The 15063-nt window shown below is 40.6% G+C and overlaps 1 protein-coding gene across 3 annotated transcripts in view; it reads right to left on the bottom strand.

Annotated features, from left to right (window-relative positions):
- LOC101851868 overlaps positions 1-15063 on the bottom strand; it is a 21857-nt gene continuing 6794 nt past the window's right edge. For 2 of the 3 annotated variants that reach the window (XM_005099094.3, XM_035969961.1), the window contains exons 2-5: positions 7614-7651; positions 4933-5017; positions 3198-3254; positions 1-421 (exon numbers count right to left, since the gene is read on the bottom strand). In XM_005099094.3, coding sequence (XP_005099151.1) covers positions 284-421; positions 3198-3254; positions 4933-5017; positions 7614-7651 — 318 coding nt within the window. In that variant the 3' untranslated portion in view covers positions 1-283. Of the gene's footprint in view, positions 422-3197; positions 3255-4932; positions 5018-7613; positions 7652-13681; positions 13755-15063 lie in introns of those variants that run through there. The other variant, XM_035969960.1, reaches the window with a different exon arrangement.

The following is a 15063-nucleotide window of genomic DNA, read 5'->3' as shown; positions in this document are numbered from 1 at the left end:
AAAAGGCCACATGCAAATGAATGAATTGTTAGAGAGAAAACAAGGGTGGAACTGAAGGAGAAAAAAATTTAACGAAATGTCAAAAAACAAAATGTACACATCAACAGTCCGGCAAAGCGACGCATTAAGCACACACAGAGGGTCAACTCATGACAGTCTTCTACAGAGAGAAACTGAGAGAAAACGTGCAATAGAGAGAGCCGTTTGCTTCAAAACCATGTAAGACAGTGGGGGGGGCGGGCCACTCCATGGCTCCATCATTCCCCGGCGCTCAGATCACGCGTCATTTGATAAAAACCTTGACTTTGAACGGTCTTTTCCCCTCGATATGAGAATCATCGACGTAGTCAGTAAGGGTGCTGTCATCTTTCAGAATCATCGAGTTATGAGACCATATTTGAGTCTTCCCCACTCCTTCAACCTTTCAGGAAGATAAAAAAAATGCATGCAAGCCAAATATGAAGAAATGTGTTGTTCAAAATTTTCCCTGTTGTAAACATGTGATCTTCAAACCTTTCTCCATTATCACACCAATAATTTAATAAAGGGAAAACATTCAAAAGCTGTTTTAAAAAAACCCAACAACTGACAGACAACTTCACACCACAAGGCAATTGCCACAAAATTCTTTTAAAACTATATTAGTTTTAGAGAGTGTTTTACGGCACTTGCAACACAAGAAGGTCATATAAGTGCCAAAGATTAGAGGAGTTACAGTTACAAGAGAGTAACAAACATAAAAAAGAAGGAGGAGAGATAAAGACGTTTGATAGGAAAGAAGCAGCAAACCACACCAGAGCACCCGCCAACCACCCACTTTTTAAACTATAAATTATACAACATAAAAAGAAATTAATAAAAAGTAAAAATCAACTCACCTTTGAAATGTCCCTTCTTTTTCCTAAAAATTTTCTTTGCCCACTTAAGAATAGAGTAAAAAGTATCTCACTCAAACGGTTTACTTAGAACAAAATTTTGTACAGTGGAAACCTGATATAGCAGGGATGGAGGGACTAGAGAAAAAGTCCTGTTATATTAGATCCCTACTGTTCAATCAGAAATGCAAGGGAAGTAAGCATTAGTGGACTAATCCAGCTGTATTAATTCATGGGTAGTTTCCCTTGCCACAAGTACCCACGAACAGGGGTTTTGGTCGTGTGGCAGACCTGTGCAAGACACATTACCATAGCTGCCACTCAGAAATTTATAAAAAGGAGGAAATTCACGCGAAGGCGTACGCGCACTCTCCGAAACCAGTGAGATCCAGAGGCAATATATACTGGAAAATCTAGCCTACGGTTTTGGAAGGGAAAGCTGTCATATTGTTAACCATAGGCAACTGAATTATAATGTATTTGAAAAAAAAAACAACAACATAAAGGCAGTAAGTTGACTAACAAGCATTCGAGTCAATTTGACACAGTTTGGACTTGGTGACTAAAAATCTAGTGTTTTTTGCCAGCTGGTGTCTCATAAAAAGATTTCTTTCACTTTAAACGTGTACATACATAGACGTAGAGCAGTATCGGATCAAGGATACACAGGCACTCCTGTACAATGGCGGTCCCGTTAGCACTTAGTGCCCCTGTAGTGTGTTTCTTATTTAGAGATAAACTGAATTAAAATTATAGCCTAGGCTATCTAATCTAGATCTAGATATATCTAAATATGTGTAGATCTAGATTATATCTAGAGAGATAGATTTTCTAGATCTAGATCTAGATCTAGATTCACTTCCGCAGCAGCCACAATAGCCGTCATGTAAACAAACGGGACCGCAATTGCACAGGCACAGGAGTGCCGCGGGCCGCGATTTCTTTCGCAAAAAACGGCTAGATCTAGATCTAGTTCAATTTTCTAATGAACTTTTCAAGTCGCACACCGGCTGCTTCTTTCTCATTCCAGTTCCTTTTATTTTTGCATTCTGAATCAATTTCTCTCGAATTTCCGCCAATTTCAATGACAACTCGGCGCGCTAACGTCCCGATGCCCGATCGACACTGTGTTGCTCCACAACAATAAACCATACAAACAATGTGAAACTAGCGCTGGGCCTAGAAGAACGGAAGTAGAAAGCTACGGGCGGACATGCGTGAACCGCCTTTTCGTCTCTCTCCCGGTTCGGTGTTTTCCGCGTGGAAAAAAAAAAAGTATGAAATTTGCGACCAAGAGCGGTCCAGCGGAGGAAGGAGGAAAGTTGAGGGAAACGCTAGATGTAGCGGAGTTTCCGCTATTTAGCGGGAAAGTGGCAGCTATGATTACGCGTGCGTGCGTGTAGCTAGGCTTAGGGCTAGATCGAAGTCTGCAGCACACCGCATGGCAGCCCTCTCTCGCTTCAGCCTCCGCTGCGTGTGCTTGAGGTGGCGTGGCTTGCGTGGGCTTGCTCCATCACTGCGTCACTCTCTTCCTCTCTCTCTCTCTCTCTTACTCTTTACACATTGCTAACGAGCCTTTGTCTCTGCTATAAAAACCGATTGGGCTCCGATGAGGCCCTGTTATTGCCGATAACTTTTAATCCAGAACAAGAGTAGGAAAAAAAACAGGGATTAAAAAAATTCCTGTTATTACCGGGCCTGTTTTATATATGGTTTCCACTGCCATCTAAACCACGCTACGGCACGGGTAAGTCTTTTTGTTTTTGTAAAGTGCTTTACGGCGCTCGCAACTGCATGAAGTCATATGAGCGCGCGGGACACACCTAATATTTTCAGTTGGTAGGAAATTTTGAATTTTGCCCGGGGGGCGGCCGAAACCTACTCTTATCGATTTTAGACCACCAAGGGATCTTTAATGCGCGCAACTTGCACACGGGCCCTCCGAGATTTTTCGCCCTTGTCCGAGAAGGCTAGGTGTAGATCTTTCCTACCAGAAGATCAGGGGTGTGGCAGAAAGACAGCAGTAAGGAGGAGCCAAAGAGTAGCAGTAGAAAGGCTGCAGAAAGAGTCAGGAGCCCAGAGGAGGGGGCAAAGGAGGTGAGGGGGTGGGGGCAGAAAGTAGAATTGAAAGCAGACAACAGAACATTGCTAGAGAGCAGGAAAGGAGGTGAAAGGAGACAATTTTAGAGAAGGAAATTTTTCGGTCGCTACCCGCATTCGAATCCGGGACCTTTGAATGAGAGGCCAACACCTTAACCTCTAGGCCACGAGAGCCCCCCACGGGTATGTCTAAATACCAGGCAAACAGGGCTGTTGACTCACATATTTCTCCACATCCTTCTTCAGGCCTCCAATTAGAATGTCCAGTCCGAAAGACGTCTGGGGAAACGACACACAAGACACAGATTCTCAAATGAGATAAGATAAGATAAGATAATACTTTATGATCCCAGAGGGAAATTTTTCTTGGCTGTACAGGACCATAAAAAACACACGCATGTGTACATAAAAAATGTAAATTATACATTATTACTCTCATTAAAATTCAATATGAAAAGAAGTAGAGCTGACAAAATGTACATATTATCACATCAGAGGCATCATTTAACCACATGCAGGAATTTAATTACAAGACTTTTGGAGAATATAGAGATACATACTGTAAAGAGTAATACACATTATGCCTATTCTGGCAATAACCTTATGCTAGATGGTACCAAACTTCTTTTCTGTCTTTCTTTGTTTTTGGGGGCACATATCTGCCACTGCGTTATCTGACAATTTGTATGGAAAGGGGGTGTGATGGGTCGTTTATAATGCTTTTGTATCTTTTTTATACGTGTGGTGTTGTACATATCATCAATTCTAGTAAAATCATTTCCAGATATCTTGCTTGGCTTTATCAATAGTTCTGTCAAATTTTTCTTAATCTTTCACCTTTCAATTCCCAGCCCAGCAAATCTTGACCACTTCTCAATTTCACCGGACAGACAACGACACTTACAAAAAAATTCAGACAAGCAAACAAACCCCTTGAGATGGCCCAGAAAACAGGGAGAACTTCTCAGATTCCCCACCACCACCACCACCACAAATACAAAAATTTTTTGGTTTAAATTGAAAACAAAAGGAGTCACCTATACCCCAGCAAATTAAGATCGAAGGCTGCAAAGCTGCAGAGTTTAAAAAAAACCCCAAAACTACCGAGGCCGATCCCGATGAATTCGAGCTATCCACGTTATACTGCTATGTCTTAGTAGAAGAGTAGAATTTATCTAACAAAGGAACATCTCGGAAACTTTTTGCTCTAGCTTAAAGTAAACTATATATATATATGTGAGGTGTGCTGACAAAATGAGTTACTTCTCGCAACCCACAAATAGAGACATTGGCCAAAATTCGACACTAGGGTCAAATTTGTAGATTTTCTATAGATGGCATATTATATTCTTTAAGTATAAAATGCCTTTTATTATTTCATACTTATAAATATTGTAAAAACTTCACCAATAAGCGGGATGTATCTTATTTCCATAGAGCTCGAATCAAGAAGGAGCTCATTTTGTCAGCACACTTCACATAATATGTGAGGCAGCGTGGTGAAATCAGGCTCTCGTCAATTTTGGGGCACATAGAGTTATTGGTATCATCTTAAAGCTTGTTCACTTGTCATTATTTGGATACAAAAAATATCCATTTATCTTGAATACAAGTCGAGATATTTGCAAAACAAGGAGTTGGGGGTCACCTGTTTTCAGAGGTAAAATTAGTGAGAAAATGGCCGCCAAAGATTAGATATTTCCTTAGCTAAAGAGTCCGTGATAATTGAAAATTTACTTTTTCGTGCCTTTAATCAACGTTTTTAGAAAAATCCACACAGAAATGAGTTCTTTAATGGGCGTGAAAGGTGTTTAGCAAAAAAAGCGAACATTTGATAAAAATTCACAAACCTGCGGAAAAATGCAAGTTTCTTCACTTTGATTATTTTGACGAGAGCCTGATTCCACCACACTTCACATATATATATATATATACAAAAACATACAACAAGTCTTACATTGTGAATGACTTTGGTCCCGTTCGGTTTCACAGATGCCAACTCCACCTCCACAAAAGACTGTGCTTCCTTTCTCCACGTCTCACTGCCCGCGGTACAGAGCAAAGTTGAAACACAAAATCACAATAACAAAAACACAGCGACAAAATCACAACGACAAAAACACAACGACTAAATCACAACGACAAAAACACAACGACTAAATCACAACGACAAAAACACAGCGACTAAATCACAACGACAAAAACACAGCGACTAAATCACAACGACAAAAACACAGCGACAAAATCACAACGACAAAAACACAACGACTAAATCACAACGACAAAAACACAGCGACAAAAACATAGCGACTAAATCACAACGACAAAAACACAGCGACAAAAACAATGTCATTCATATATGGTCGCTTTTAAGGACAAGCGGGCTAACCCAGATTTCGGGGGTTTCCAGAAATCTTGATCTACACCAAAAGTGGGCATTGCCCTACCTATAGTCTGAGAAGTTTGGTTTCGTTGGTGGACATATTTGTTTGGCTATAGAGAAAAACTCTCCTCGCCTTTTAAAGAAACTGAACAAAGGGCAAAAACTTAACTTTCCATTTTCTCAAAACAGCACTTTTCGGGATAGCCCCTTGTGCTTAAAAGTGACCATATATATGGTACAATGAATAAAAGTACCTAGAGTCAGCTCTCTGTCTCACAACACACACAAAAGACACAGAGGAGAGAGAGTTTTTAAGCTTTACTAAGAGATTTACGGCACTTGCAACACAATAAGGTCATATAGGTGCCGAAGATTAGAGGGGTTACAAGAGAGCAACAAACACGAAAAAGAAGGAGGGGAGATAAGGACGATAGACCTTTGATAGGAAAGAAGGAGCAAACCACACCAGAGCACCCACCAACCACCCACAGAGGAGAGAGCGCACAGATGAAGCCTGCACGTTGCCATCACAGACTTTATGAAAGTACTTGTGTCGCAACACGCTGCAATCAGGCGCTCAGCTATTTTCCGGCGTATAATTTGTATCATCTTAAAATTTGTTCATTTGCTCTTGATAAAAAATATAACACATCTTGTACTGATTTTGTGTACGCTCATCCCCTTCTATGATATGAACTCATTCTTATCCCCCCTTTTATAATATGTGTCACAATGCGGGGGAATCAGGCCTCATCAATTTTTGGGCGGGCGTATAATTTGTATCATCTTAAAATTTGTTCACTTACCTAGTTCTTGACGAAAAATATAACACATCTTGTACTGATTTTGTGCACTCTCATCCCTTTCTATGATATGAACTCATTCTTATCCCCCCTTTTATAATATATATGCACTCACTTTGCACTCTCACCCCCTTTTATAATATCACGCCATGCGTTCTGCTTGTCTGCGCATGCCACACCCTCCCCACTCATTCGCTCCGGCCTTCATTGTTGGCACATGTGGGCTCTCCCATTCTTTGTTTCGCGAGATCACCAACAAGTTTCTCAACTGGCGAGGTTTTACATAATATGTATAATTCGCCTATATGCGCTGTGCACAGCAGTAGCAATATTCCGCTTTAACCATCTCACGCGTTTGTCTGATTGCGCTATAGCAGTATTTTATTTTTACAAAGATAAAGAAGGGGAAAAAACCCCCCCAGGTTTTTGAATAGTGTCTTTATAACAGACTTCTCGCTATTTCAGCACTCGTTATAAGTGGACCCCACTGTATGTGTACTCACTTTGCCCGCTCTCATCCCATTCTATAAGTACTATCTTATCTCTTATATCACACGCACTCACATTGCACCCTCGATACTCTCACCCCCTTCTATAATACCCACACTCACTACTCACTTTTATTTATACCACTTTCCAATACTGGTGAGTGCTCATGCTCATTCTCTTCTATAATCTGTTCCCGTCGTTTTTATGCAAGGAAAATTCTGAAATTATGCAAACTGGGCCCAAACATGTGAAATTATGCCATTTTGTTAATTTCAACAAAGAACGATAAAGGAAAATAATCAGAAATTATGCAAAAAATGATCAAATTTTGCTAAATTATGCGGGGTGCATCAAACCACGGGGACAATATGATACATGATGTACTCACTCAAATCCCCGTGGGCTCTCGTGGCCTAGAGCTTAAGGTGTTTGCCTCTCATTCAAAGGCTACGGGTTCGAATCCGGGTAGCGGCGCGAAATTTTTCTTCTCTAAAAATATTCTCCTTTCACCTTCTTTCTTTCTCTCTTGCAATATTCTGTCGTCTGCTTTCGTCTCCACTTTCTTCCCCCACCACTTCACCTCCTTTGCCCCCTCCTCTGGGATCCCGACTCTTTCTGCAGCCTTTCTACTGCTACTCCGTGGCTCCTTCTTACTGCAGTCTTTCAGCCACACCCCTGATCTTCTGGTAGGAAAGATCTACACCTCTAGCCTTCTCGGACAAGGGCGAAAAATCTCTGAGGACCCGTGTGCAAGTTGCGTACGTTAAAGATCCCTTGGAGGTCCAAAATCGATAAGAGTAGGCTTCCGCCGCCACCCGTGAAAAATTCAAAATTTCCTACCAAATGAAAATGTTTGGGGTGTCCCGTGCGCTCATACGACCTTATGCAGTTGCGAGCGCCGTAAAACACTTACCAAATAAAATAAAAAATTCAAATCCCCTTTTTAAAAAGTAGGCTACTCACGAAGCACTCTCGTCAGCCTGCATTGCCACAACAGGACCCTGTGGAGAAGGAAAAAAGAACAAAGGTATATATATATATTTATATTATATAACCATCCGAGGAGAAAGAGAAGAAAAGGGGGATTGGGGGGAAGGGGGGAAGGGGGGAAGGGGGGGAAGAGACAGAGAGAGAGGGTCTTTGATGGCTATTCAGTAAACCATTCTTTAAGCAAAGAAGAACATGCTTTCATAGGAGAGAGAGAGAAAAGCCTGAAGAAAACGACTTTTTTTTTCTTACACACCATCTTATGACTATGTGGTTGGACCAAGCTCATTTTCTACCGCGAGCGGCAAAAAACACAACATGCGAGACTCACCCTTTGTGTCTGTGAGCCGCCGCATGTCACTGCTTGACAAACACTTTAAATCTCTTCCTCCTCACACTCACACAAACCTCTGAATTTTAAAACAATTTTGAACAAAAGCAACCCCCCCCCCCCCCCCGTTTTCTGATGCAAATGTTGAAACAGAAAAAGTCATCCCACATTACTCTTTCGCTATGTTAACTATTTTTAGCTCCTGCTGACTCCCAATTATTCATGGGTCTCAACTCAGAATTAAAAAAAAAGAGGAACTTTCCGCGTGATCGCGACAGAAGACCATTTTCGCGAGGCACCCAATTATTATTCTGTTTCCTAGAATGCTGAAATAAAACCCATCAATTTATCAAAGCAAGGTAAATTTCATACCACGTCAATTTGAGGGTTTGGAAGATAATTTCAAGTAAAAGAGTAGAGCTACAGAAGTTTAGCAGGGGAAATGGCGGTAGCAGAAATTAGCTAAATAGCCGAATATTGAGAGCTATGATTACACTGAGGTCCCCCCCCCCCCCCCCCCAGAACGACTTCAGCAAAGATGTTATTATTATAATAATTAAAAATTAGTAGACTAATTTCTTCCACTTTCAGATTTAGAACCTTAATACACCATCAAACGGACATTTTACTTACAATTAGGGATGTCAATGCTTTGGTTTTCATGTACATAGGATTATATATACAGAACAGTGCAAATTTTTTCATGCATCATGAATGTGTAAATACAGTCGAACCTGCTCTGACGGCCACCTCTATAAGACGGCCACCTGTACAAACGGCCACTTTCCATTTCCCCCCTTGCATTTTTTCTATATAATTCAACTATGTAAAACGGGCACCTGTCCAACGCGGCTGCGGCCACCATGTTTTAACACACAACCCATATCACACTAAGCAATAACACCTGTCTTAGACGGTCACCTTAGTGACTCCATTACGTTTTGTCGTAAATTGTGCACTGGCCCCTGGCGCTGTGGGCGAGCCGTCATAATTCAATCACCTGTCGTTGTTGTTAGGTAGTACCTCCAACCGATCATGTTGCGTAGGCCCCTCCCACTGTTGACCAATAGGTGCCAATTTTCAGCTGCTGGTGAGGTAAGCGTGTGATCCCTCATAACCCATAAGCCCCGCCCAGAACTCATACACAAATCGTACGTGAGATGAGTGGTCACTGTTTACCCAGTCTGTAACAAAGTAACAAAGGACGTCAACGTGAACTTGCGATAGAAGCGTCGCTCGTTCTCCGAGTGGAGGCGACCCGTGTGTTTGTTCTAACAAGGCACTCGGTCTTCCTCGTCTGATACATTCCAGGCCTTTCGTTTTATTGTCACCCTTGCGCAAAATCAGCGACAAAATAAAAATTACTAACAAAATACAAACCAACAACAACAACAACAAAAACAAAACCAATGCAGCTACTTTCGATTGGGACCTCAGATGGGAATGGTTTGTTTTCTTCATCTTGATTAGTCCTGCCTAAGATGGCCACCTGTCTTATACGGCTGCTTTTCTCCTTGACAATGGGTGGCCGTCTTACACAGGTTTGACTGTACTACGTCGTTACAGCTGGTTGAAAGCTTGAAAATTTTTTAATGGCAACTTTTTGGGCTACTTTTGCCATTTTTGTGGCAACTTTTGAACAATAAAAATGGCTACAAACGCATATGCTAGACTATGAGTATGAGACAGAGCAGAATTGAGGGCTAGGGGTAGGGGTAGATGATGGTTGGGTGATCTTGTAGTTCCGTTCGTTTAAGTCCACGATCCATTTGTTTACATTCAGAGACGAAATCCAGAAGTCTTGAAGACCAAATACTATTTGAATTAGGCTACACAAAGAGCAGGGATGCAACCTAACTGCAAAACATCAAATTAGGATAAAATTCAGGGGGGCATGACCCCCTGACCCCCCCACCTCCATATTTTTTTTAGGTCAGGGGGGCAAGCCCCCCTGAAACCCCCCTGCTTGACTTTAACGAACGAAACTACAAAATCGCCGATGGTAGATCTAGGGGTAGGGGTAGATCTAGGGGTAGGGGTAGGGTTTGGGTTAGGCCTCTTCTTTATTGTGTTTGAAGGGGTGGTAAGTAGAGCTAACCCTCACTAACACTAACAGGGGGCCAAGCCCCTCTGAAATTCCCGACTGTTATTATGGCTAGTGCGCATTAAGAAGGTAATCACAGTGGGTGTATGCCAAAGTTCAATCCAGCCACCCAACCCAGTTTGTCATTAGGCAATTTCACAGAAGTGAAGTCAGTTGTTAATCAAGATCTGACTTTATTTCAACAAAGAAAGTTCAAACATATCGGTACATGATCACCAGATCCGAATAACTCTAACTAATCTATAGCCTATGTACGGCATACCGTCACGTACGTCATACTGTCAGTTGGCACGCATTTGGCCTAAAATTGGACAACCAGACAATTATGCGATAATCTGGAATGCTGTCTGCTAAACAATTCCGTTCAACATTGTTTTGTTTTCAAGTTCAACAATTTTGAGCAGAATCAGACACCTGTGTGAGCAGAAATTATCCATTTCATCTCCAAATGTAAGAACCGCGTTCAGCCATTACGGCTTGCAGATGCGCAATACATCTTTGGAAATAAGCTATTGGTTCTACAATCGTATCCGCAGGATTCGTTTCGCATTTTTATTCAGTTTATAAGGTGTCTAGTTACCACCACAAACCATTCGCTGCTCTTTGTTGTAACAATTGGCGCCCGTAGGGGGGGTGACGATATGGGGTACAATTTTTTGATGGATGTACCCCATACCGTCACCATATTTTTTACTTGGTGCGTGACTTGAAAAATAGTTATTTCTTGGGGAGTGCTTATTTAGGCCACATATGGCCTAAATAAAGTAAGGGAGGGGGGTTTAGCTTATTTAGGCCACAGGTGGCCTAAATAAGGTAAGGGAGGTTTTTTTTTGCTTATTTAGGCCTAAATAAGGTCACCCTATTTCTTGACGGACTATGGATGGCATCTTAGTACTTTAGATTTTTTAGTTTCTATGATTTGATATAGATCTAGATAGATCTATTTAGACACGGATTCATTAGAAAATGAGCGACTTTAGATTTTTCTTTTTTAATGTTTGAAACAAATTTATATGAAGGAAACTCTATCCTGTTGTATGTAATGATGATGATGGAACTATCTAAGGTTTCAACACAGAGAAGCGGGCTAAGGCCCCTACATACATGTCTTACGGGCAAAGTACAAAGCATGGGAGGAGGCGAAGAAATTGGAAGAAGAAAAGAAAAAGGAAGAAGTGGAAAAGAGGAAGAGAGAAAGGGAGAGAAAAGGGTGGAGAAGGAAGAAGAGAAAAGAGGAGAAAAAGTAACGATGTTGGAGAAGCAGAGAACAGGGAAGAAGAAGAAGAAAAAACAGGGAAATTCATGTATGTGTGCGAGTAAGATGTTCATGTGAGTTTGTTGTGATACATGTGGAAGAGTAAAATGAAGCATTCAAGTACTTGTGTGTGAGTGAGTAAAAGATGTTAATAATAATAATAATAAATGACATTTATATAGCGCTCAACCCCTAATAAAGTACACAGGCTCTGAGCGCTTTACAATACAGTACAACATACAGCAGTAACATGAAACGTTGTGTTCCCGACTAAAGAAAATTATTCCAAATATTCATCTTATTAATTTAAAAACAGAAACGACTTCAGCTGACCTTTGAATGAATCAAGAGATTTGATTTCTCTCAACGTACTTGGTAAAGCATTCCAGATCTTGGGGCCTTGTTATTCAAATGCCCTTTCACCCATTGTTTTAAGTTTCATAGATGGTAAAATAAATTTCTTTTTGTCAGCTGAGGACCTTAAACTGCGAGTTGGAATGTACAGTCTTAACAGATTTGATAAATATGATGGTGCATTATCATTCAAACATTTGTGACATGTGGTGGCCAACTTGTACACAATCATTTTCTCAACAGGAAGCCAATGCAAAGTTCGTAAAAGAGGTTTAGCAGAGTCTCGCTTTCTTTTCCGTAAAACTAAACGTGCTGCATTGTTTTGGACAGTTTGAAGTTTTTTAACTTTCTCCAGTGATATTCCTGATAACAAGGAGTTACAATAATCGAGTTAAAATAAAATTAAGCTAGTTACTAGTAAAGCAGTATACTTGGTATTGATCAGATGACGTATTTTATTAATTTTTCTTATTTCTAAATACATGCAGCTGATCAGATGATTTACCTCAGCCGACATTGACAAATAAGAATCAAAATAGATTCCAAGATTCTTAACTTTTCTTGAAAATAAAATTTTTGCATCACCAATTTTAATGTGATCATGGTCAACCTCTTTAACAGACTTTGCATTGCCTGCCAGAATGACTTCTGTTTTATCATCATTTAACATCAATTTATATTTGTTCATCCGGTTTTTCACTAAGGCAATACAATTTTCAGCACGATGGACAATCATCTAAGTTGGTAAACAATGTTGAACCATAAATTTGGGTATCATCAGCATAGAAATGGTATTTTAAGTCATATTTAACTATTTACTTGACAAGTGGTGGAGTATAAATGGTGAACAAAACTGGACCGAGGACTGAGCCCTGGGGGACCCCATACTTAAGAGCATGATCTGATGACTTAAGCCCTTTAATAAAAACAGATTGGTAACGGTTTGACAGGTAAGAAGAAAACCAGCTAAGGGTAGTCCCGGATATATTCCAAAAGACACTTCTAATCGCTTCAATAAAATGTGATGGTCAATATGTATCAAAAGCTGCTGATAGATCTAAAAGGCTCAGCAAAACAACTTTTCCTGAATCACAATCAGTAAGCATGTCATTCGAGATCATGACTTTAAGAAGTGCTGTTTCTGTGCTGTGGTTAGCTCGATAGGCAGACTGGAATGGCTCTAACAGATTGTTTTCTTGTAAGTGATGACGAAGCTGCTCGGGGACAACCTTTTCAAGGATTTTAGACAAAAAAGGTAGATTTGAAACAGGTCTATAGTTCTTTAAGACATTCTGATCTAAGTTTTGCTTCTTTAGCAAAGGTTTTACAAGAGCGATTTTAAACGAATCTGGTTCAAGTCAAGTGAGTTTGTTGTGATATGTGAGGAAGAGTAAAATGAAGCCTTCATGTACCTGTGTGTGAGGAAGATGTTCATATGAGTTTGTGATATGTCTGGAAGAGTAAAATGAAACATTCATGTACCTAGATCTATGTGTGAGTAAGATGTATGTGTGTCTGTTTTGGTGGTTGTTCTTTTTAGTATGTCAATAAACATTAGTTCTGTCTTAGTACTCTTAGGCCCACTGTACAAAAGGAGTTCGTCTTTCCTTCTTTCCTTTTTTCAAACGCCTAGTTGTGCTTCAATTTGGGTGTGATGGTATGGGGTGTAGTGGGTGACGGTATGGGGTACATACCATGACAGAAAACCCGACACGTGACGATATGGGGTACATGTCAGGACATGTGTCAAGTCTCGGTTAGGGGTCTTATTTATACACTATCTGACTAAAATCTTCACCCCACACCTACAGGAAAGGCTGGCCTCTCAACAAAACGAAATTTTGGGTCGATGTTTTTGAAAGAGCCGAAGTTATGGTAATACAAAAGTTCACTTCCGGAAATAGTCATCACAAAACACTAAGGTGACGGTATGCCGTACATAGGCTCTAGATCTAGATCTACATACGGGCTAAGCTATAATTTAAATACATAAATTCTACCTTAGATCTGTTTCAAAACGAAACTGAAACTGAAAGTGTGAAGCTTTCGCTGTAGAATGTAGAGTCTAGGCTAAATCTCAGATCTGCGTCGCGTCGCAGTTTGTCTTTCTTCGTTGTACAAGTGGAAGTCACTGGAGGAAGCTGACACAATAGAACTAGCCTTATATTTCAGATACGTGCTCACCGATATCAGTACTCGATACTTAATAAGGTCGATTCCTTTGATAAGTACTTAGATATTTTTATTGTTAGTCGAACTATTCGATACTCTTCCTGTTTCGTGTGAGTGTGTGATGTTTTGAATAACGAAAGTTTAGACTTAGACCGCTGTCTGAAGCCGCTCAGCATAGCCTATAATTTCGTTAAAAAATTTCGTTGCATTCATATGTAAAATCTAACTAATGTGATTACAACGCGTCTTCCTTTGCAGGCAAAATGTCTGGCTTCGGGTAAAATAGAAGCTCATTACCCCTCGGGGCAGTGCCACTGACTGTAGTGTCTTTAGGTCATTCCCGCAAAGGGGGGACATTTCTCGTTCAAGCATAGTAGAATTGTAAATGGGTTGACTCATGTCACACTCATAACTGTGCCTGATCTACAACAGAGAACTGCTGCTTTTTCTTTCCTGATCCTTACTACTGTCATTTTCCTCTAGGCTATTTCTTTTGTATGTTTGTCACTCTCTTGTGACCTGCTATTTCCGGGGTGCCTTGATAGTCGAAGCAGACCTTGTGCTGTTGAAGCTAGAGAGGTGAGCAGTCTAAGTCTAATTCCCTGTAGGCCTAAAAGCCAAAGACTTCTCTGTAGACACCCACCCCTTGGCGCTCATATGACATATGACCTTATGCAGTTGAGAGCGCCGGAAAACCCTCTACTATAAAAAAAAAAAAAAGAAGCTCGATCATGGAGGATGTTTTTAACAGAACAATCGATATGAAGTAGGCCTAATCTGCGAAATCTACAATATTCATTGCTAAGGACCTTACAATCTATTGATAACAATTCTCTTTGTTTGTCTGAATTCTATTAGATGTCCCTTGGTTGATTTTTTACGAAGGCCAAGGGTAGGCCTATAAAAATGAACATACTGTTGAGTATTAATTTATCGATACTGGGATTTCTCAAAGAGTCTTTGATTTTCTTGGTCGATAAAGTTATGATCGGGTACTCGATAATTGGCAATATCGACTAGTGCCCACCGTAAAAAGTGTGTATCCGCCCGTGTAGACGGATAACACTGGTCCACTACAACGATTGTACAGATCTAATAATATAATATTAGATGACACGTAATTCCGCCATCTATTTTTGTCGTCTTCGGAAGTCTTCCGGTAAAGACCGTCTTTGCTTCCGGGGCTTCCCTCGCCCGTTGGCAGGATGGG

The sequence above is a fragment of the Aplysia californica genome, unplaced genomic scaffold (genome assembly GCF_000002075.1).
Source record: "Aplysia californica isolate F4 #8 unplaced genomic scaffold, AplCal3.0 scaffold00202, whole genome shotgun sequence".
Taxonomy (NCBI): Eukaryota; Metazoa; Mollusca; class Gastropoda; order Aplysiida; family Aplysiidae; genus Aplysia; species Aplysia californica.
The sequence above is the reverse complement of the archived record's forward strand: the minus strand, read 5'-3'. Positions and strand labels throughout refer to the sequence as shown.